The 20816-nt window shown below is 60.7% G+C and overlaps 4 protein-coding genes across 7 annotated transcripts; 1 reads left to right on the top strand and 3 right to left on the bottom strand.

Annotated features, from left to right (window-relative positions):
• Positions 1–176: 176 nt before the first annotated feature.
• RPL22 (ribosomal protein L22) lies at positions 177–2894 on the bottom strand. The gene is made up of 4 exons (XM_058039177.1): positions 2807–2894; positions 2308–2415; positions 1296–1420; positions 177–393 (listed from the first exon to the last, which is right to left on the bottom strand). The coding sequence occupies exons 1-4, from the start codon at positions 2816–2818 to the stop codon at positions 249–251; spliced, it is 390 nt and encodes a 129-aa protein (XP_057895160.1). The 5' UTR covers positions 2819–2894; the 3' UTR covers positions 177–248.
• A 1315-nt stretch (positions 2895–4209) lies between these two features.
• Positions 4210–9723, top strand: RNF207 (ring finger protein 207). Its single transcript, XM_058039178.1, has 17 exons — positions 4210–4400; positions 4478–4610; positions 4696–4840; positions 4924–5005; positions 5075–5150; positions 5237–5362; positions 5450–5496; positions 5613–5685; positions 5759–5827; positions 5921–5989; positions 6078–6199; positions 7237–7426; positions 7954–8139; positions 8221–8272; positions 8360–8477; positions 8546–8626; positions 8699–9723. The coding sequence occupies exons 1-17, from the start codon at positions 4210–4212 to the stop codon at positions 8859–8861; spliced, it is 1923 nt and encodes a 640-aa protein (XP_057895161.1). The 3' UTR covers positions 8862–9723.
• Positions 9724–10190: 467 nt separating this feature from the next.
• ICMT (isoprenylcysteine carboxyl methyltransferase) lies at positions 10191–13793 on the bottom strand. The gene is made up of 5 exons (XM_058039176.1): positions 13572–13793; positions 13366–13454; positions 13124–13293; positions 12252–12469; positions 10191–11563 (listed from the first exon to the last, which is right to left on the bottom strand). The coding sequence occupies exons 1-5, from the start codon at positions 13791–13793 to the stop codon at positions 11381–11383; spliced, it is 882 nt and encodes a 293-aa protein (XP_057895159.1). The 3' UTR covers positions 10191–11380.
• Positions 13794–14543: 750 nt separating this feature from the next.
• Positions 14544–20304, bottom strand: ACOT7 (acyl-CoA thioesterase 7). Of its 4 annotated transcripts, none has more exons than XM_058039439.1 (10): positions 20219–20304; positions 19422–19539; positions 18875–19031; positions 18301–18392; positions 18051–18165; positions 17601–17615; positions 16935–17021; positions 16148–16264; positions 15782–15966; positions 14544–15154 (listed from the first exon to the last, which is right to left on the bottom strand). In XM_058039439.1, exons 1-10 carry the CDS (start codon positions 20269–20271, stop codon positions 15047–15049), a joined length of 1047 nt encoding a protein of 348 aa, XP_057895422.1. In that variant the 5' UTR covers positions 20272–20304; the 3' UTR covers positions 14544–15046. The 4 variants fall into 4 exon arrangements, with proteins under 4 accessions (XP_057895422.1, XP_057895424.1, XP_057895423.1 ...); XM_058039441.1 differs by lacking the exon at positions 20219–20304 and adding an exon at positions 19630–19664; XM_058039440.1 differs by lacking the exon at positions 17601–17615.
• Between the last annotated feature and the right edge of the window lie 512 nt (positions 20305–20816).

Here is a 20816-nt window from a genome sequence, read left to right as displayed (position 1 = left end):
GCGGCCGCTCCGCGCCAAGATGGCGAGAGCCGGCCCCGCCCCCCGGGACACGCCCCCGCCACGCCCATCATTGCCTGAGCCACGCCCCCGGCCACACCCCCCGGCCGCCGCTCCCCGAAAAGCCCCAAATCCCCCCAAAACGACCCCCGGAGCCGCAGCCGCCACCGAGCACGGGCTATGAACAACTCTGCTGCTGTTTATTGCAGAAAAGTGAAACTGTACAAAATGGCCGTCAGCAGCGGCGGGGCTCAATCCTCTTCTTCCTCCTCCTCCTCATCCTGGTTGATCTGGAAGTAGCGCAGCTCGTAGCTCTCCTTGCTGTTGGCCACCACGCGCAGCCAGTCCCGCAGGTTGTTCTTCTTTAGGTACTTCTTGGTCAGGTACTTGAGGTACCTGTGGGAGAGGCGTGGCTGACAGCAGTGCCCCTCTGCCCCCTGCCAGACCCCCAGGTGCCACTTTGGCTTAATAAATCTTTATTCCCTTGTCCAGCAGGACCAACACATCCCAGTGGCCACCTCCTAGCAAAGCCCTTTCCAGGAAACACCAGGAACAACCCTTCCAGGAACACTGCAACCAGGGGAATCACACCACAATGCCATAACACAGGTCCTGGGAGATCATTCTTGCCCCAACAAGGCTGTGACCCCAGTGCCTTGCACCCATCCCAGAGGGAATGTCCCCTGGGATGGTGGGTACCCGCTGCTGGGATGTGCCAGGTGTGGCAGCAACATGGAGCAGCAGCGTTGGGAGAAGGGCAGGTGCTCACGGGGCAGGGCACGCCCACCACCCACACAGCTCTGCTTTTCCCAGCTGGCTCCTGAGCCACCTCTGCCGTGGCACAAGGCCGGGATGCCCGTGCCAGCCCAAGGACAGGCAGCCAGGAGAGGCAGGCAGAGGGCCAGAGCACCACGGGACGAGGGGAACAATGTGGCACACCTTGGCACAACCACACTTTGCTGATGTCGGCCCAAGGAGGACCAAAAGATGAACAACCTGAGAGACCTCGTCTGCAGATACCCCTAAACTGTCCCCTCAGCCCCTTCTGGCTACAGGCCCCTCACTGCCCAGCCCAGCAGCCTTCCCAGCTGGAATACTGAACACATTCCTCTCTCACAGATCTCGGAAGAGCAGCCACTCAGTGAGTGCCAGGTACCACAAAGTCCTGCACTGGGACATCTCTTCCCTGGCAGCTCCACCTGCCACAGGCTCAGCGCACACTGGGCATCCCCTGCCAAGGGCCACCTGTGGCCACACTGCCCGAGGGCCCAGCAGGACTCTGGCCTGCCCCAGCTCACCTCTTGGAGAAGGGCACCTCTGACGTGACCGTGATCTTGCTCTTGCTCCTCTCGATGGTCACCACGCCCCCGCCCAGGTTTCCCGCTTTGCCGTTCACCTTGATCCGCTCCTGCAGGAACTGCTCCTGCAGGAGAACACAGCTGTGAGCTGGGGCCACAGCTCCCAGGGCTGACACAGCCCCCAGGGCTGGCTGTGCCTGCTGCTCTGGGGCTGGGGAACAAACACCAGTGTCCCCAGGGCTGGCTGTGCCTGCTGCTCTGGGGCTGGGGACAGACACCAGTGTCCCCAGGGCTGGCTGTGCCTGCTGCTCTGGAGCTGGGGAACAAACACCAGTGTCCCCAGGGCTGGCTGTGCCTGCTGCTCTGGAGCTGGGGAACAAACACCAGTGTCCCCAGGGCTGGCTGTGCCTGCTGCTCTGGAGCTGGGGACAGACACCAGTGTCCCCAGAGCTCAGGCCAGGCTAATCCACCCCATCAAAACCACACATGGGTGAGGTGCTCAGGCCTGAACGTATCGGCCTGGTGTGGTGGGGACAGCCAGGACAGTGGACTTAGGCTCCTCTGAGCTCCCCTCAGCCCCAGGCTTGCCAAAGCCCTTGCTGCAGCGCAGTGTGGGCAGGCATAGGTTCATGACCCCAAACTGCAGCATCCCAGGCCTTGCTACATCCCTGCCATGACACAAACTTACCCAGCAAAGCTAAATAGGAAAACTGCCCATGGACAGGCCTCACTACATCCCTGCCATGACACAAACTTACCCAGCACAGACAGACAGGAAAACTGCCCATCGACAGGGACAATGCATGTGCTTTAGCAACAAGGTGTCCCAAACCCAACCTCATCCCCAGCCTCAGCGCTCCCCATTGCTCTGCCCATGGGATGGCCTCAAGGGAGCAGGGCAGAGCCGAGGGAAGGCCAGGGATGTTCGAGGCCGCTGGGAGCAGAGCATCACCCTGGGAAGGCCCCCGAAGGCGCGGAGCCATCACGGCTCCCGGGGAGGCCCCGAACTCACGAAGTTGGCGGCGTCCATGATTCCATCCTCGACGGGGTGCGTGCAGTCCAGCGTGAACTTCAGAACCTGCTTCTTTTTCTTACCACCTTTCGCCGCTGGCTTCTTCTGCTGCAGGGGGAGAGAGAGCGACGGTGAGCGAGAGAGAAAGGGCGGGGAGCGCCCTGAGGGACGGCGGGGAGGGGCCGGGCCGAGCCCCGGGCTGGCGGCGAGGGGAAAGGCCCAGGCCTGGATTGGGATCGGGAACAGCGCGGGGGGAACGGGGCTCGCCCGCTGCCCGCCCTCATGGCCCGGATGGCCGGCGGGAGTCGCGTGGGGCCGCGGGAAGGCGCGGGCCGGGCCAGGCCGGGCCCCACACGGAAAGCAGCGGGCGGGGGCAGGCGGCAGGGCTGGGACGGGCGGCGGGGGTGCCGGGGGCTCGGGGCGGGGCAGGGGGTGTCCCGGTGGCGGCGGGGGCAGGCTCGGGGCGGCGGGGGCCGGTGCCGGTGCCGCGCTCACTCACCGCGGGCGCCATGGCGGCTCCGCGCGAGGCAGAAAGGGAGCGCGGCCCGCGCGCCTGCGCACAACCGCGCTCCGGCCGTCTCAACAGAGCGCCGATAGCGTCGATCGCTTCCGGTCGCAGCCGCGCAGGGAGCCTGCGAGCGGACAGTGATGCCTGGAAGGGCGGGGCAGGCGCGGGGGCCGGGCTGTGGGCGGGGCCGGGTGGGGGCGTGGCCTGTGGGGGCGGGGGCGGAGCCTGCGGAGCGCGGGGAGCGGCACGTGCGGAGCGCGGGCACCGGAGCATCACCGGGAACGGGGTGAGCACCGGGCACGGAGCGACCCCGCACCCCGGAGTGACCCCCGCGCACACCGGAGCGACCCCCGCGCCCCGAGTGACCTCAGCACACCGGAGTGACCCCAGCACACCGGAGTGACCCTCCCGCACACCGGAGTGACCCCAGCACACCGGAGCGACCCCCGCACACCGGAGTGACCCCCGCACCCCGGAGTGACTCCAGCACCCCGGAGTGACCCCCCCGCACACCGGGAGCCTCACGGAGTGACCCCCACACCCTGTGGCTCCTCACTTCACACAGAGTTACCCTGCACAGTGGGAGCCTCACTGTGCATGGAGCGATCCCGCACACGGCGGGGCTCCTCACTATGCACCGGGTGACACCCCGGGGAGCATGGGTGCCCCCTCACCTCTGCGGGCTGTCAGCAGCCCGTGCAGGTGCCCGTGTCCCCGCAGCCCGGGTGGCCGTGCAGTGCAGTGCCGTGTCCGTCCCCGCCGCAGGGCCCCGAGGAGCGCTCGGGGCTATTTTTGGGCCGTGCCGAGCGGCAGTGCCAGGGGGCCCCGCGTCACAGGCGGGCCGCGGCACCGCGCTCATTCCTGCCGGCACACGGGGAGCAGCAGCACAGCTCGGCTCGGATCCCCCGCCTCACATACAGGGAGAGGTAAAGCCTTCACACCTGTGCCCAGAACGGGGATGTGGGGCACCTGGCTGCCTTCACTGCCAGGCTGGCACCCTAGGGCACACCCCTGGGCATGGGACACCCCATTCCAGGGAATGCTTCCTCCGGGGGGACACCCTGTCCTGGAGGAACCCCCACCCCTGTCGTGGGGGATGCTGTGCTGCAGGGAATGCTCCTTTAGAGGGGACAGCCCATCCCAGGGGATGCTCCTGTTTTGGGGGACACTTTGCTGTGGGGACCCTCCTACCCAGCACTGCAGCCCCCAGCCTGTGATGCCAGGGGAAGGGGTGTGCTGTGGGCGGCCTCGTGCCACGCAGCTCATAACCTAAAAATAGTCAGCAGCTCACAGGCCCTGGGACAGGCTTTGTCCTTTCTGTGGCAGCCACAGTGCTCTCACAAACTGGTGCCACACGGGGTCTCTGGGCACAGACTTTGCTCTCAACCCCACAGATGGCAGGTGGCATTTTCTCCCCGCTGGGCAGCTGCTCGGAGCTGGAGAAGGCCAACTGCCACCCGCTGGTGTGCCTGCTCTGCCACGAGCCCTACCAGCACCCCTGCCTGCTCGACTGCTACCACAACTTCTGTGCCAGCTGCCTGCGAGGCCGTGCCAGCGACGGCCGCCTGCGCTGCCCCCTCTGCGGGTAAGGGACGGCCAGGACTGGGGCACAGCCCTGCTCCCTGCATCCCCAGAGCTGTGCCCATGCTTGTCCCCATGCAGGCACCCCTCGGTGGTGAGGGGAGGCACGGGGCTGCCCCCCGTGGACCGGCTGCTGCAGTTCCTGGTGGACAGCTCGGCCGACAGCGAGGAGGACGTGCAGTGTGCCAACTGCGACCGCTGCTGCACCAAGGCGGTGAGGGCAGCGGGCTGCACTGGCAGCGTGGGTAGGGGAACCCTGGCAGGGCCATGCCTGCCACCAGCTGTGTCCCCTCACACAGGAGCTGGACACCATGTACTTCTGCAACACCTGTGGGCAGCCCCTCTGTGCCCCATGCCGTGAGGAGACACACCGTGCCAGGATGTTCGCCCGCCACGAGATCGTCTCCCTCTCCAAGCGCACCAAAGACATCCACAAGAAGTGCCGTGAGTGCCGTGCCAGGCTGCCCCGTGCCACGCTATGCTGCACTGAGCCATGCCAGGCAATGCCACGCTCCTGTCCCCTGCAGCACTGCACGAGGAGCCCTACATCATGTTCTCCACTGAGAAGAAGTCCATGCTCTGCATCAACTGCTTCAGGGACATGCAGGGGTGAGTATTCCCAGCCCCAGGCTTGCTGTGTGCCCCACCCTGTGCTTTCCCTGATGTCTGTGCCTGCAGGGAGAGCCGGGCACACTGCATCGACATCGAGACCGCGTACATGCAGGGCTGCCAGCGCCTGGACCAGGCAGTGATGGTGGGCACGGCTGGGGGGCACGGGGGTGGCAAGGGGGTGCGGTGCTGTCCCCTGCACTGCAGCCACCCTGCCACCACCCTGGGCAGGCTGTGAAGGAGCTGCAGACCTCCACGCGTGAGGCCATCGTCCTGCTCAAGGCCATGATCGAGGAGGTTCGGAACAGTGCCAGCGAGGAGGAGGCGGCCATCAACTCCCTCTTCAGCCGCATGCAGGTGTGAGCTGTCACCTGCAGGACACAGCCAGGGCACTGGGAAGGGACTGGGGTGGCTGTAGGACACAGGGTGGCTGTGCCATTGCAGGAGCAGCTCTCTGAGAGGAAAAAGACACTCCTGAAAGCTGTGCAGAGGTGAGGGAGCATGGGCTGTCCCCTGTCCCCCCCTTCCCAAGGTGGTTTGGAGTGCCTGGGGCTGGATGGCTCCCTCGAGCCTTGCAAAGGCTGTGCCATGCCCTGCTCTACTTCAGCCAGCACGAGGAAAAGGAGAAGGCATTCAAGGAGCAGCTCGCCCACCTTGCCTCCCTGCTGCCCACTCTGCAGGTAGGGCCTCACAGCAGGCAGGGACATCCTGACACCAAAGCCAAGCAGTGACAAACCCTCTCCACACACACAGGTCCACCTGGTGACCTGCTCGGCCTTCCTGAGCTCTGCCAACAAAGCCGAATTCCTGGACCTGGGCTATGTGAGTGTCACCAGCACTGCAGGGGTGGTCAGGGTGGCACTGCTGAGCTCCTGGGCAAGGTGCTGAGCACCCCTCACCATTGCTGCCTTTCAGCAACTGATGGAGAGGCTGCAGAGGATTGTCAAGCTGCCTCATCGCCTGCGGCCGGCCCAGACCAGCAAGGTAGAGAGAGCCCAGCTGCAGTGCCAGGGGGCAGTGCCAGCTGCCAGCCCTGCCCCAGCCCAGCTGTGCTCTCCTCTCTTCCCCCCAGATCAACAGCGAGTACCGGGCAGAGTTTGCCCGCTGCCTGGAGCCCCTCCTGATGCTCAGCCCCCGCCGCTCCGTGGTGGGCAGCGCTGGTGGCATCGGACCTGGCATCACTGGCACCAACATGTGAGGTGCTAGGATTGCACCCAAGGCACATGTGCTACTGTGTCCCCCGCCACGTGCCACACTGCGCAGTCCCCTCAGCATCTCACCGTGCCAACCTTGCCCCTGCTGCTGCCCTTGAGCCTGTCACCTCAGCAGGGGTACCAGGACAGCACAGGCACAGCTGCACTGATGAACAACAGGCTTCAAGTGACACTTCTGGGAAGCGGGGTGGGTGGCACAGGGGTGGGCAGCAGCGGGGCTGGCAGCTGGGGGCCTGGTTAAGCCTCACTCTGCTCCCCAGCCCAGCCCCTGCCATGCTCCCTGCAGGGCTCTGCCCCCTCTCCATGGCTGCTCCACCTGGGCCAGCTCCTGCTCGCCCACATGCCCGTGGTGCCGCAGCCTCTTTGCCCGCCACTATTTTTATCAGAATTTCGGAGAAGTGCTCGGCCATTCTTCACCAGGGATATATTTAGGCCTGTTGATGTCACGGCAGCACCGGCCCTGCCAGGCCCTCCCAGCCAGAGAGGACAAACGGGCACTGCCGCCCCATGGGGACCGCTCCTCGCCCCCGGGCAGGCTTGGCACTGCAGGGTGGCTGAGCTCCTGGGGGCTGCTGGCCCCAGCACGGGCAGGGGGAGCACGGCGCTGCACGGTAGGACCAATGCTGGTGGTGGTTAGCATGGGGAGACCACGGGATGGGAGGAAACACAGGGGCAGCAGTGCCTGCCAAGGGGCCAGGAGATACCAGCGGTGAGAGAGCGAGCTGTATCCCACCCTTTAGAAACTGGAGGGTGCTGGGCTCAGCTCCTGGCTTCTCACTGCCACAGCTGGCTCCAAAACTGCAGGAATACGGAGAGCAGCCCACAGAAATGTGATTTTTGGGGCAACATAAGGTACCTCTGACTGAACCTCTGTGCTTGGGTGAGGGAAGGGACGTGTGGGAGTGGTGTGTCCCACTGGAGCCAAGGGGTGGTGGGACTGAGCTGGCAGCATGGTCCCTCGCACCTCACCCCCACTGCTGCACACCTGCAACACGTCACTGTCACCTCTCCCTGCAGGCTCCCCGGTGGCCAATGCTCCAAGACCCTCATGGTGCCCAGCTGCCCCCCCAGCAGTGACAAAATGTCCACTGGCCCCATGGTGAAGAAGCCAACGATGCACCGGTACATCAGCACCAAGGTGCTGCTGGCTGAGGGGCGTGAGACCCCCTTTGCTGAGCACTGCCGCAACTACGAGAACACCTACCGGGTAGGGACATGGCTGGGACAGGATGGGACATGGCTGGGACAGGATGGGACAGGACTGGGACAGGATGGGACATGGCTGGGAGCAGGATGGGACATGGCTGGGAGCAGGATGGGACAGGATTGTGGGCTGGATAGGGACATGGCTGGGAGCAGGATGGAACAGGACAGGGTTGTGGGCTGGGTAGAGAGCATGGCTTGAAGCAGGATGGGACAGGATTGTGGGCTGGATAGGGACATGGCTGGGAGCAGGATGGGACAGGATTGTGGGCTGGATAGGGACATGGCTGGGAGCAGGATGGGACAGGACAGGATTGTGGGCTGGATAGGGACATGGCTGGGAGCAGGATGGGACAGAACAGGGTTGTGGGCTGGGTAGGGACATGGCTGGGAGCAGGATGGGACAGGACTGTGGGCTGGGTAGGGACAGGATTGTGGGCTGGGTAGGGACATGGCTGGGAGCAGGATGGGACAGGACAGGACGGGTCAGGTTGGTGCTGCTTACATGGCTGTGCCCCCTGGCTCCTGCAGATGCTGCAGATGGAGATCCAAGGCCTGAAGGACCAGGTGCAGGAGCTGCACCGTGACCTCACCAAGCACCACTCGCTCATCAAGTCGGAGATCATGAGCGAGATCCTGCAGAAGTCGCTGCAGATGGACGTGCAGATCGCAGCTCACTACTCCGCCGTGGAGATGATGCGCAGCGTCTTTGAGGAGGTACAGCTGGCACGGCCTGGCAGGGCAGGGCCCCTCTGTGCTGTACCAACGCATTCTGCCCAGCTCCCTCTCTTCTTCCAGGTTTGGGAGGAGACCTACCAGCGGGTAGCAAATGAGCAGGAGATCTATGAAGGTACTGCTGACCCCACACTCTCTCCCCGTGCCCCCCGTGCCCTCCCTGGGGGGGTGGCCGTGTCCCAGCCCACTCCTCTGCCCCCAGCCCAGCTCCATGACCTGCTGCAGCTGAGGCAGGAGAACAGCTGCCTGAGCACCATCACCAAGCAGATCGCGCCCTACGTGCGCTCCATCGCCAAAGTGAAGGAGCGCCTGGAGCCCAGGTGAGGGGTGCAGGGACATTCAGGGCCAGGGGGGACACAGCTCATGGCTCACACCCATCCTGCCACAGGCTGCAGGAGCCCCAGGAGCCCAGAGAAGAACAGGCCCAGATGCTGCTCAAGATCTGTGACAACAATGAAGTGGTGCCAAGGTAGGTGACAGCAAGCACCTCCCGTGTCCTTTCCCACACAGTGACCCTGTCAAGGTGTCTTCCCTTCCCCAGGGATGCCTCACCTGGCAGCAACAAGGGGGCTTCAGCCTGCCCTGAGGAGGGCTTCACACCCAAGGACACCCCTGGAGACCCCTCCCCAAAAAACAAAGACTGCTGCAGGGGCCAGCAGAAGAGTGGAGCAGAGACTGCTACCCCAAAAGAGCCAGCACCATAAGCCCAGTGCTGGGCACATGGCTGGGCTGCTGGGCACAACCATGCCCTGGTGAGTGACCAGCTCCTCTTGCCCAGTGCCACAAGCCAGGGCAGGAAACAGCCCGGGCAGCCGTGTCTGCATCACATACAAAGGCCTCAGGTGGACTTGCTCCTGAAAAACTCTCCTTGTGCTCTTCCTTGCGTGTGTCAGAGTGAAATAAAAGGGTGCAGTTGTCCATGTCTGCGTGGTTCTGCAGTGCTGACAAAGGGATCTGCTGGCTCAGGGTGTCCAGCTGCTCCTAAAACCACAGCATTGACAAATTATGGGGAAAAATTACACCTCCTGGTGCAGGGCAGGGCCAGGCGTACACAGCCAGGTGATGGAGCATCCTCTGAAGTTCTGGGCAGCTACACACCAACATGGGCTGGGTGCCAGGAACAGCTGCTCTAGAGGTTCCCTGCACATGTGGGAACTAAGAACTCACCAATCAGTGTGGCACAGAGGGCAGAGTTTCACACTTTACTCCACCTTTTCCCTAAAATTTCACATGCCTTCCCCATACCTGGTAAGCTGCTGCCCCCTCACAGAGCTTCTGGTCACAGGATTTGGGAAAAGAAAAGGTTAAGAGAAGCTGTTGGTCTCAGGAGCTTCAAGAGCCACTGAAAGTTTTGCTCAGGGTGGAGTTTATCCCTTTCTTTCGGTGCCAACACATCCTGCTTGGACAGAGCCTGCACAGTTGGAACCAGCACTTGTGACATTAGGATCAAGGTTCATTTACTTTGAAGAACAATCTGGGAATGAGGCTTTGTTTCTGTTGTCAAACAGCACATCAAACCCAAGTGACAATTACTTGTTCCAAAGTTCCTTTGATCAAGGGCACAGCAGGAACATTACTGCCTATAAAAAAATTGCTTAGAGATTAACCTGCTCAAGGCACCACTGGCTGCAGTCAGTGCTTCCCTGAGACAAGAACAGCCCAAGTGGGAGCCTCTGAGTGCCCAGCACAGATCAGCACTCTCCAGCTGGTGAGTTTTCACTTTTGTTCTTTTCTCCCAAGCCAAAACCCCGCTCAGCAAAGGTCAAGTCAGCAGCAAGGGCATCAACAGATGCTCTGTGATCAAGCAAACCCAGTGGAGGATGGACTCTGCATCAGTTCAGCAAGGACAAACGGAGGGTCAGGGTTAGCCTCATCCCTGCCACAGCCCCACAAGTCACTGAGTCACAACCGTGCCTCAACACAGTGCTGGTGCGTTCTGAGAACCCACCAGGAATTATAAAGCATTCCAGTTTCCATGATGCCACCAGCACCTCAAAAGACCTTCAAATAACCAGACAGAAGCCCACGATGTTTTCTCTTTTTCTTTTTTTTTTTTTTTTTATATAAAAAAAGAAAACCTAAACCCAAACCCAAGCTATTCTCACCAAGTGCCCCTTCCTGAGCCGTACCGCAGCACCTTCCCCATGGAACACCACAAGCTCCAAGCATGAACTGACAAGCAACTCATTTCCATTCCAGCAAGGAAGAATAATGTAGAACTCAAGAAAACAGTGAACCTCTTTGGTATATAACAACAAAGTTATACCACACAGCTCAGTGGGAACCATTTCCAAATGGTTACTATAAAAGAGCGTTAGCTAGCCCAACTCTTCTCCTGGTTGGAGATTTCCTTAGAAGCATCTCCTACTTGCCCTAACATCACAGCTTTTGCCCAAAAGAGCAGGGGAGGACCTCAGGGACTAAAGCCCTTAGCAAGCCTGGCAGCTGTGGCTCTTTCACAACCCAAAATCCTGGGATCTCTGCAAGACAGAGGCAGCCAGGCAGGATAGGAAGCAGCGTGATTTGGAAGCAGGAAGAAGGAACAGAGGTGGCAGCAGGAGGCAGCGGCTGGAGCAGTGACACTGCACCCACAGCAGCATCCAAGGGACGAGGAGAGGGCCCAGAGGTGCTCAGATCCAACGGCACGAGGGCAGCAGCAGAACCCTCCCTGCAGACCCCAAGGCCTAGAGAGAAGTGAGTGGTGCCATGCTGCACTCTGGCACTTTGAGGGCAGAGCTGGAGGCTGCTCCCTTGGCTGCCCCAGTGCCAGCTCAGGGAGTTTGGCCCGAGCAGATTAAAGTCGTGTCACCGGGCTCACGAGGTCAGAAAGCTTTAAAATCGAATTATGCAACAGGAACAATCTGCTGCCTAGCACCTTCCCCGCCCAGGGCCAGGAGGGCAGTGCTGTTTCCTGGCAGAATCAGTTCCAGAGGCGTTCCAAGACAATTCAGCTGCTGCAGGCAGGATTCATTCTCTTTAGGGTCGCTACAGGCTAAGTTATCTGGAAGATCCCTGAATGTGCAACGAAGGACTGATCTCAAGGAGCAGGAACGAGCTTCTGATCTGTGAGTGACCCAGCAGGCTGCCCAAAGCTGCAGCCCTCCACCAGCTCCTCCTGAGTGGTCAGGAAATACCAACAGGCACCTCCCAATGCCGATGCCACACGGGCACTGGGCGCAGCAGGAGCCGGGCGTCTGCTCAGCCAGCCTGGTTTATGCCCATGTTACAGTTCCAATTTGACTCCTTTAATAAAAGGGAGACCCGATGGCACCTTCCTTTTGTACTCCAGGTACTCTTCTCCAAAGAAGTGGATGAGTGTGATCTCCTCCTCCTCAATCCGCTCCCTGAAGAAGCGCCAGGACGCCAGCGCGTAGCCCACCACGCAGATGGGATTGCAGAGCAACACCTGGAACAGAGCCTGCTGGTGAGCACCCCCTCACAGAGAGAACACAGCTCATCCCCCTCCAGTAACACTGACACAGAAAAAGAAAATACCCCAACGCTCCCTGTGAAACTCCACAAGCACTGGTTTCTCCCCAGAATGACGAAGGCAGCGCTGGCTTCACTGCCCCAGCTCTCAAAAGATCCATGTGCCAACCTTATGGACTCTCTCCACAGAAACACAAGTCAATGTCAGCACCCAGCCAGCCACAAGAACACACAGCTACAGCAGCACTAAGCTAAGGCTTGGCCACAGCTCACCCTCTAGTCAGGGAGTTTCCTTGCCCTCAAGCACAGGACTGGTGTTTGGCAGGAGCCAGGTTGAGTCTGACCACTCCCAGAAGGCATTCTGACCACAGGGATACAGAAAACTCTGCATACCAGCTTTAAACCAGCAGCAAACCACACCTCAAGCTTCCAAGGGGGTCGTGAGTCAAAACCCCAGCTCCACCACCTCTCCTTACTGCACAGAAAAAATTAAGGGAACAAGATCTTCCCAAAGATCCCACGGGGCAGAGAGCTCAGGGATTCCAGATTTCCTGTGAGCCAGTGGGAGGCAGCAGAATCCAGGTCCAGTCTGCACCTCACCACAGCATGGGCAGCAAAGACAGGGGGCATGACAGGAAAGGATCTGAGCACTCTGGATACAGTACCTGTGTTCCAATACTCCAGTAAAACCATCCCACGTAGGAAGGGTGCCGGAACCACCCGTACACCCCGCTTGTCACCAAAGTGTGGGTGTCAGATTTCTCGTTCTGAACGATGTGGTTGAAGTTGGAGCCTGCTGTGAGCATGGCTGCCTTCCTCAGGCAGTCCCCGAAGATCACCATCAGCAGCCCCACGGTGCTCAGCCAGGTGATCTGCTTCAGCTCTGCGTGGACAGGGAGGGGCACAACAGGTTTGCACAGGTCTCCAGGGGTGCAGGGGGCTGCTCAGTGAGTGGGCTTTGCCCCCATCTCAAAGAAAAATGTGTGACAGCAACAGCCATGCACTGCCATCCTGCACCAAACAGATAGAACCAGCAGCCCCTGCTTGGTGTTAGCATGGATTAGTCCATGAGGGCCAGCTGGAGAGATTGAGTAAAGCCAACACAAAGCACAGCCAAGGACATGCTCAGGCTGCTACAAAACAAAGGGGAACAGTTTCGCTCTCCCAAGGATAAACAGATGAGTACAGCCAGTTTGCCCCAGACTGGGCAACCAGCAACAGATTTGATGACTGGATTTTATTCCTGTCAAAAGGTGACGCTCAGGAGTACCTGACACATCATTCTTGCACCACCAGGGCAGGAAAAGGCTGAAGATCCCCTGGCCTGGCACTCAGAATGAGGGGGGGCTCCCCCCTGCCCTCCCAAGATCCAGCCCAAGAGGCTTTGAGCACTGAGGGATTATGACTCTGGCAAAGCTGCTGCAGGGCAGTCACGGGGCAGCAAGCTGAGGGTCACCTGCACTTTGCTACCAGGCAGATGGACCCCAGGCAAGGCACGTGCAGCTAGGCAGAGACAGGCAGGGACAGGGTGGCCGACCTGGGAAGAAGAGCTTCTCCAGCGTGAACTCCACCCACGAGGACAGGGCAGCCAGGTTGTACTCGAAGCTGTGGTTGAGTAGGAAGGAGTCCAGCGAGAGGCTGCGCGGGTTGTTGATGGCTGTCACCAGATACTCCGAGTAGTGGAAGAGGGACAAGGAGCACATATACCTGCGGCGGGAGGGAGGGCAGGTTCAGTAGGGCCGGTGGCACCGTGCCCGCCCGGCCCGGCCCGGCCCTTACCATCCGAAGTGGCGCCAGGCGGAGCGGCCGGCGCTCAGCAGCAGCCCGCAGCCGAAGGCGAAGCCCAAGAAACAGGCCCGGACGGCGATCTGCAAGCACAGGGAGGGGAGAAGGCGCTGCCGCCGCCGCTCCTCGGGCCCGGGGTATCCCTACCGGCGCACCCCGGCACCCTCCACAGCCGCCGCCCGCCGGGGCCACCTCCGTACCTTGTAGAGCGGCCGCGGGTAGATGAGCAGCAGCGCCGCGTTCACGCCCGCCACGTGCAGGGCGAGAGCCAGGCGGCCGCGCAGGCCGGGAGCGGCCAGCAGGGAGGGCGACGAGCCGAGCAGCAGCGGCAGCGCCGCCACCGAGGCGCCGAGCAGGAAGGAGCAGAGGCTGGCGCGGCCCTCCCGGCCCAGCCGCCCCCTCCGCGCCACCGCCGCCGCCATCATGGCGGCCCCGCCCCGCCCGCGTCGCCCGGGAAACGGCCCCGCCGCTCTCGCGAGAGCCCCGCCCCGCGCAGCCGCGGCGGCAGCGGAGAGGAGCCGCTCTCGCGAGAGTTGGTTCCGGTGCTGTTCGACGGGCTGGGGCCGCGGCTGCCGGGCCTGGTTCGGGTTCGCTCACGGAGCTGGTTCGGGTTCGCTCACGGAGCTGGTTCGGGTTCGGTCACGGAGCTGGTTTGGGTTCGGTCACGGAGCTGGTTTGGGTTCGGTCACGGAGCTGGTTCGGGTTCGGTCGGGGTTGGAGACCTTTTCCATCATCCTGTCCGACCGCCCGCCCGGCACTGCCACTGTAATCCCCAAGCCCATCACCCAGCGGCAGGTGCAGATGCCGCTGAACACCTCCAGGCACCGTGACTCCATCCCTTCCTCCTGCCTGAGCACCCGAACAGGGACAACATTTGCTGATCCCTGTTCTGAATTTCCACTCTGTCAGTCTAAAGCCGTTCCCCTCTGTCCTGACACTGCAGGCACCCCTGCAGACACCAGCCCCACCTCACTAAAACCTCTTGTCAGGTATTTATTGTTTAACATCCCAAACCAGGACCACATTCCAGCAGGAACTGCTCTGAGAGTCCCATTAAAACAACCAGACTTCCTTAAAAACAACGCCGGGAGCGCCTGGCGCCACTTAGGGAGCGCGGGCGGATCTGGGGGAGGGAGGAAAAGCGCAATTGTTTTGAAATAAAAGTGTCAGCCTTTCATTCCAGTCAATGAAACAGATTTTATTTATGCCACAGGATTCCTTAAATAACTTAGATGTGCACAGAGAACTACCTAGAGATGTCACAGACATTCAGTGCGGCCCCAGCGCGGCGCAGCACGTACGAAAGCTTTGGTGTGCATGGTAGGACAAACCAGCGAGTCGAACACAGCAGCACAAAGACTCGCGGCCTCACGCGCCCCTCGAGCCGCCACACGCCCCCAGCCTGGCTCTGACACAGGCAGGAACGTCACCAACAGGATCAAACAGCAACAACGGCTCTGCAGGCAGATGGTGAGTGCCTGGGAAGATTCCTGGGGGCTTTCAGAGCCGCCCGAAGCACGAGGTGTGCGGTGCTGAGCCCAGCAGCAGCAGCAGCAGCGAAGCGGTGGAGCCGGCAGCAGGCTGGGGCGGGCGGAGGCGCGGGGCTGGCGCGGGCCGGACACAAAAAACGAACGGGAACAACCTGTATGCTTGGTGGACACTGGTGCCACGCAGGTCACTGCTGGGCAGCCTGCTGCTGCATCTGCGCCTGCCTCTTGGCTTTGGTCTGCAGGTACCGGCCCTTCCCTTCCTCGAAGCGACGCTTCTCGTCCTCTGTCTCCGTCTAAGGTCACAGAAAGAGTGCAAAGCTGCGGTGTCAGTGTGCTGCAAGTGCGTGTGGGAGGGAAACATGCCTCCCCTCACACTTCTGTGAGGTGCTGCTCTCTGTCAAACATGCACATGACAGCCAGCGTGCCCTGCATTAAGCAGGAGACCTGTGCCACATCAAATATTAAGCAACACCCCCAGTCGGAAGCACCGTGTCAGCAAAGCCCTGCCAGGATTAGGGGAGATGATACAGGCAGGAGGCTGGAATGGGGACACCATGGGGAGCAGATATTAGGGATGGGGGGCCTCTGTTGCCACTCAGGGTCCCCCCTGCATGCAGCCTGTTCTCAACAATGAGAAAGGAGAAAATCCCCAACTTCCACACAATTTTCACGAGAAATAAAAAACAAAAACAAAACAAAACCAAAACAACACAAACCAAATTCAAAACAAACAAACAAAACCAAAACAAATAAACCAAAAATAAAACCCCTGAAGCCTGTCCTGGGAAGTCTCGTTCGCGCTCGTATTTTTTCCGCTGAGTAACTCAAGGGAAGAGGATTTCTTGGGCTGGGCTCTGCCGCAGGATGAGCAGGGGATGTGGTGGCCCTGCTGGGTCCAATCCAGAGAGAAAAGCTCTTACCAGCAGCTGCGGGACGGGCAGGGGCTTCCCCTCCTTGCTCAGGGACACGTAGGTGAAGAAGGCGCTGACGGCTCGGTACCGCTCCCGAGGCTCGTCCACAAACGGGTCAGCATCCACAAAAACCTCTATTTCCATGGACTTATTGCTTGTGAATGTCATACGTCCTGAGACAGTGATGACACAGCCTGCGAAACAGAGAGGGGCTAGTCAAGTCCTGCATGTTTTATGCTTAAGCTGTGTATTAAGCAGAGCACAGGATTAATCAAACAGGGTCTAATTTTCTCTGCCAGCATGTCCTGAAAGCACATCCAAGGGAGCCAGGGTGTGGCAAGAGAACATCACAGTGCCTGCCACCACCCTTGGTACCTTTTTTGATCTTCTCATGGAAGTTGATGGCATCCACCGAGGCAGTGACGATGTTGGTCTTGCAGTGGCGGGCAGCCACAATCCCAGCAACCTCATCCATGAGCTTCATGGTGACCCCTGTGAGGGCAGGCAGAGGGTCCTGTCTCAGGGAGGTCAGTGGGATTTCAGGGAAACCATACAAAGGTCAGTAAGGCCTTAGCATGGCCAAACCTATGCTGGGGAGTTGGAGACTAAGTCCCAATTTCAGGAAAATCCAGTACAAAGGCTCCTCTCAATACCAGGGCAATATCCTCACAGACCTGTGATTAAGGTCAGCTCTGTCTGTCCCAAATTTCTCTGAGCAAACTTCACCCTTACAAGGTGAGATTAGCCCCACAAACAGGAAACAGCTCTGACCATGTTTGTTTTGTTTGTTTAAGGATTAGTATGTGTTGTCCCAGCTCTCAGCAAACACACCTCTCCCGGGGCTTGCACCACACGTGCCAGCCCTGCAGGTGATGGGCGCTGCCAGCCAAGAGGAAATTACTTCAGATAACAGCAGTCACACGCTGCATGCTTGTACTCCAGGCGATGACAAAACTGTAGGATTTACAGTTCGAGTACATGAGTTTTTGGGGCACAGAAAAAGATGAAGCTTTTGTCTCAGCTAAAGCAACTCTGACCTTGACAGTCAATATGCCTCCAGAGGCAGAGCCCACCAAAAACAGTCATTCTCCAACCACACTTTGCTCCAGGGAAAAGGCACCTGGAGCTGAAGCCAGGTGCTGTACAGGCAGTGCTCACTCACCTCCATGCACAAAGCCCAGCAGTGTGCAGTCTGACGGGCCCACCAGGTGGATCAGGCTGGACTGGCTGTAGCCAACGGTGTGTGGCTCTGGTTAGAGAGCAAAGCAAGGTGAGAGCTACTCAGCTGGCACCCATGCACTCCTGTCTTAAGTCGTCCAAAGGAAGAAAACATGGGGCTGGCTCGTGCAAAGTTGAACTATGTTGAAATCAGTGGTTAAAGCAGGCTGGAGAAGTTCCAAGAGCATAGACTGTTCATCACCTGACGGGCTGCTGCCTCCCTCTAATCTCCACCCATCCACTTTATTCTAGCTCAGCTCATTTCTTTCTTTTCAAGCTTTCAGAGAGCATGAAAGCAAACAGGAGTGAACTGGGTCACACTGCTGTCTGCTTCCCCTCTCAGCTGTACCTCCCAGACCCTGCTGCATAGAGCCCCTGTTTTCTCCTTGGTGGGAAGACTTTCATCCCCATGCCCCCAGCCCTGGCACATCCTGGTGACCTTCGTCCCACCACACCCTCCGGGTGACAGAAGTCACACCCTCAAACTCCCAGCAGAGGAAATCCTCTCTCAGAAGGATTGATGAGAGATATTAAAGAAGCTCAAAGAAAGGAAAAGCAGCCCAGTCCCACTCAGGATGACCACCCATGGAGCAGTGCCCGCTGACCTTACCTTTTGTCTGCCTGTCTGTGAGCAGGGAAGACAGAGGAGAAAAAAGCATTTGAGCAACTTTCATCCCCCATCACCTTCCCCAACATTCCTCATGTGCCACCTCTCCTCTCCACCTCTGCCTGAAGACCACAGCCAGGCCTAGAGGCCACTCTTGCCCACAACTTGCATTTAGCCCTTGCTGACCAAAACCAGCTCTAGCTGCACACAAGCACACAAGGATACAGGAACAGGGTTTTGGAGAGGGGATTTCATGCACCAGCCCCTTCAGGGTACATCCACTCAGCTCCCCCTCCACTCACACACTGCTGCTCCAAAATCCCATCCCCATCCCTGGTGTGATGTTTCAGAATGCACACGTGCACCTACAGGGCCCTGGGGATGCCCAGGGAGCCAGTTTGGTCTCCCAGTACTGCTGGGCAATTTGCACTGGGTACACACTGCCCGTGTTACCTGGGTTGATGACAGGTAAGATCACGTCGCCATTTCTCTGCTTCGTTTCCAGCCGATCCAGCTTTTGCTCCTCATAACGCTTCTTCCCCTCATCCTCCTGCTCCTTCCTCGCATACTGGAACAGAAGGCTGGTAAGAAGGGGATTGGCAAAGCCACAGGCACAGCTGGGAGTGCCAACAGGGCCGGGTTAGTGCCATTCCACGGGGACGACAAATTCCAGTTTGGGGGCAACCCAAGTGAGCTGTCCTACCTGGATGGGGGGAACCTCAACGACCTTATTGACGTTCTTCAGGGACAGCGGCACATACCACAGCGTCGCCTTGTTCGTCACCTTCTTTGCCCCTGGAGGAGAAGGGAGCAGCAGGTGATGGTGCCAAAGCCAGCAGTGCTCTACGTGCCACCAGTCTGGGGTTGGGCACACATTGGCAATGCCCCTGACATTGGTGGCCCCTTGCCCTGCTGGCTCCTACCAGGCTTTAGCTCTTAGCGGATGTGACAATGTGCTTTTGGGAAGATGTCCCAGCAAGCAGAACTGGTTGTCACAGCAACAGCAGGAAAAGGGACTTTTCAGGCCAAAGGCAGCCACAGGCAGCAAATCAGGCAGGAAGAGCTACGAACAGATTTTGCTGTTTTTCACTACAATGGAGCCATAAATCCCAGGGAGCCTGCTTGGCCTCCCTCCCCAGCACCAGCCCTCCCTCCACTCCCCGCTCTGTCAATAGATCTCCTCTCTGCCGAATGTGATGGAGCAGAGGATGGGGTCACCTCTGCAAGCTCACCGTTATTCCTGGTGTTCTGGAACACAGCCAGCAGCAGCCACCCACCTGTTAAAATGTTCTCAGACATGACGTTGACCTGAACCTCCACAGAGTGCCGGGAGGTGTAGGTGATCTCGGCACTGACATTGGCCACCTCGCCGATGCACACCGGTGACAGGAAGTCCGTCCGCTCCACCCGTGCTAGTGCAGCCACACAGGGCTCCTGGGGACGGTGAGACAGCCAAGAGAGTGATCACAGCCACGCCACGGGTCCACAGCTGGCAGCTCCCTGACACCAGCCAAACCTGCCATGCCGTGTGCGGCTCGGATACTGCAACCGCCACCTTTATCAGCCACTGGCCGTGCTTCCTTCCCCATCTGTAAGCACCACTAGAGTTGCCCCAACTTGCCTTTCTCAGGAGTTAAAACATTAACAGCAATAATGAGTAATAATGTTTCTCATGGTAAACCACAATTTCAGCAGAATGCTTCCAGCTACTGGGACCTGGCTGCAGCCAGATTTGCATGCAGGAGGAAACGCTCCCAGTGAGACACGGCAGGGAGTGGAAGGTCACCGTGCCAGACGCTGGCAGACACACCGGCACCTACTCACCCCGGCCTGGGAATTGCAGTGGCGGGTGCTGATGATGGCTCCTGCCTCCTCGATCATCTTCAGGATGGTTCCCCCGTGGACATTCCCCGCGATGTTGGCATCGTCTGGGCGCATAATCCTGCCGAAGGAGGCACATGAGAGCTCGCAACCCCTGCCGCGCCCCCAGCCCAGCCCCGGTGCGGCTGCCCGGAGGCAGCATATCGCCCACCGGCTGAGCTGCCGGGACATCGCTGCTCGCACGCGGCTTCCTGTGAGCGGCGGTGGAAACCGCTGTGAGCGGAAGGAAGCAGGGCGCCTCTGCCGGGGCACCCCGCGGCTCACCAGGGCCCCACCCCGCCGGCCCCGGTGAGGCGCACACCGAGCCGGGCCCGTGCCGCTGCTCCACGCGGCTTCCCGGCAGCAGCCGCGCTTCCTGCCAACGGCGAATAACGCCCGGGGGGCACCGGGGCAGCGGCTGCGCGCTGGCACGGACAGGAGATGCTGCTTCAGCGCGACCGCGCCCGAGAGCCGCGGGGACACTGGCGGGAGAACCGCGCCCGGGAGAGCCGCGCCCGGGAGAGCCGCGGCAGCGCTGCCCGCTGCCAGCCCCCGCAGCACGGAGCACGGGCGCGGCGCTGCTGCGCTCTGCCCGCGGTCAGTGTCACTGACAGCATGACTAAAGCGGGCGGCGCCGCCGCTGCCGGCAGCAGGGCGGGCGGGCAGCATCTCCATCGCAGACCGGCACCCGCCCGCGGCCCCCAGCACGCCCGCCTCCCTGCCCAGCCCTGTCCGGGTCCCCGAGCGCGGCGGGGCCGTACCTGGACACCTGGATGGCGGCCGGGCTAGGGCCCGCGGCCCCCGGCTCCGACATGGCGGCACCGGCGCCCCGCCCGCAGCGGCGCTGCGGCACCGCCGCGCTTGGCCCCGCCCCGCCGCGCCCGGACACGCCCCCGCCGAGCCGCGCCATTGGCGGACAGCGCGCGGGGCGGAGCGCGGAACCGGGCGGCTCCGGGGCTGCCCGCGGGCTCGTGTGAGCTCACCGGGACTGGGGCCCGGGGCTGCCCGCGGGCTCGTGTGAGCCCGCCGGGACTGGGGTCCCCCCGCCAGCTCGGGGACTCGTGAGGAGCCACCGGCTTAGGGTCGGCACGGGCAGCACCGTTCCCGGTGCGTTCCCGGCGCCGTCGGCTCTCTCCGGTTGTAACGCAGTTCCTGGTAGCGCCCCGGGGTTTTGGGTCGGGTGCTGGCGAGTCCCGAGCAGACAGTGACAGCTCGCAGGGTCCGGAGGGGGTTCAGGATCGCGCCCGGGAGCCACGGCACTCAGGGCTTCACCCACCCGGAGCTCTCGGCTCTCGTCGGTGCGAGCGCGGCGGCGAGTCTCCGTGAGGGACCGGAGGGTCTGAGGGCAGGCGGGGCCGC

Source organism: Melospiza georgiana, chromosome 22 (assembly GCF_028018845.1).
Source record: "Melospiza georgiana isolate bMelGeo1 chromosome 22, bMelGeo1.pri, whole genome shotgun sequence".
Lineage (NCBI taxonomy): Eukaryota > Metazoa > Chordata > Aves > Passeriformes > Passerellidae > Melospiza > Melospiza georgiana.
Note: the sequence above shows the minus strand (reverse complement) of the source record. Positions and strands in the feature narration are given on the sequence as shown.

Bases quoted from the DNA above. Each gene is read 5' to 3' on its own strand.
- ICMT (XM_058039176.1), bottom strand. From the start codon at position 13,793: ATGGCGGCGGCGGTGGCGCGGAGGGGGCGGCTGGGCCGGGAGGGCCGC. The intron at 13,455-13,571 runs GTACGGAGGTGG...CTGTGCTTGCAG, and splicing joins ACCCGCGGCCGCTCTACAAG to ATCGCCGTCCGGGCCTGTTT. The intron at 12,470-13,123 runs GTCGGCCACCCT...CTGTCCACGCAG, and splicing joins GGAGAAGCTCTTCTTCCCAG to AGCTGAAGCAGATCACCTGG.
- RPL22 (XM_058039177.1), bottom strand. The intron at 1,421-2,307 runs GTGAGTTCGGGG...GTTCTCCTGCAG, and splicing joins TCATGGACGCCGCCAACTTC to GAGCAGTTCCTGCAGGAGCG. The intron at 394-1,295 runs GTGAGCTGGGGC...CCTCTCCCACAG, and splicing joins GAGGTGCCCTTCTCCAAGAG to GTACCTCAAGTACCTGACCA.
- ACOT7 (XM_058039439.1), bottom strand. From the start codon at position 20,271: ATGTCGGAGCCGGGGGCCGCGGGCCCTAGCCCGGCCGCCATCCAGGTG. The intron at 18,393-18,874 runs GTGGGTGGCTGC...CTTCTCCTCCAG, and splicing joins GTCTGAGAACATTTTAACAG to GGGCAAAGAAGGTGACGAAC. The intron at 15,155-15,781 runs GTAAGAGCTTTT...CTGTGACCTTAG, and splicing joins TGCCCGTCCCGCAGCTGCTG to ACGGAGACAGAGGACGAGAA.
- RNF207 (XM_058039178.1), top strand. From the start codon at position 4,210: ATGGCAGGTGGCATTTTCTCCCCGCTGGGCAGCTGCTCGGAGCTGGAG. The intron at 4,401-4,477 runs GTAAGGGACGGC...GTCCCCATGCAG, and splicing joins CTGCGCTGCCCCCTCTGCGG to GCACCCCTCGGTGGTGAGGG. The intron at 8,627-8,698 runs GTAGGTGACAGC...TCCCTTCCCCAG, and splicing joins AACAATGAAGTGGTGCCAAG to GGATGCCTCACCTGGCAGCA.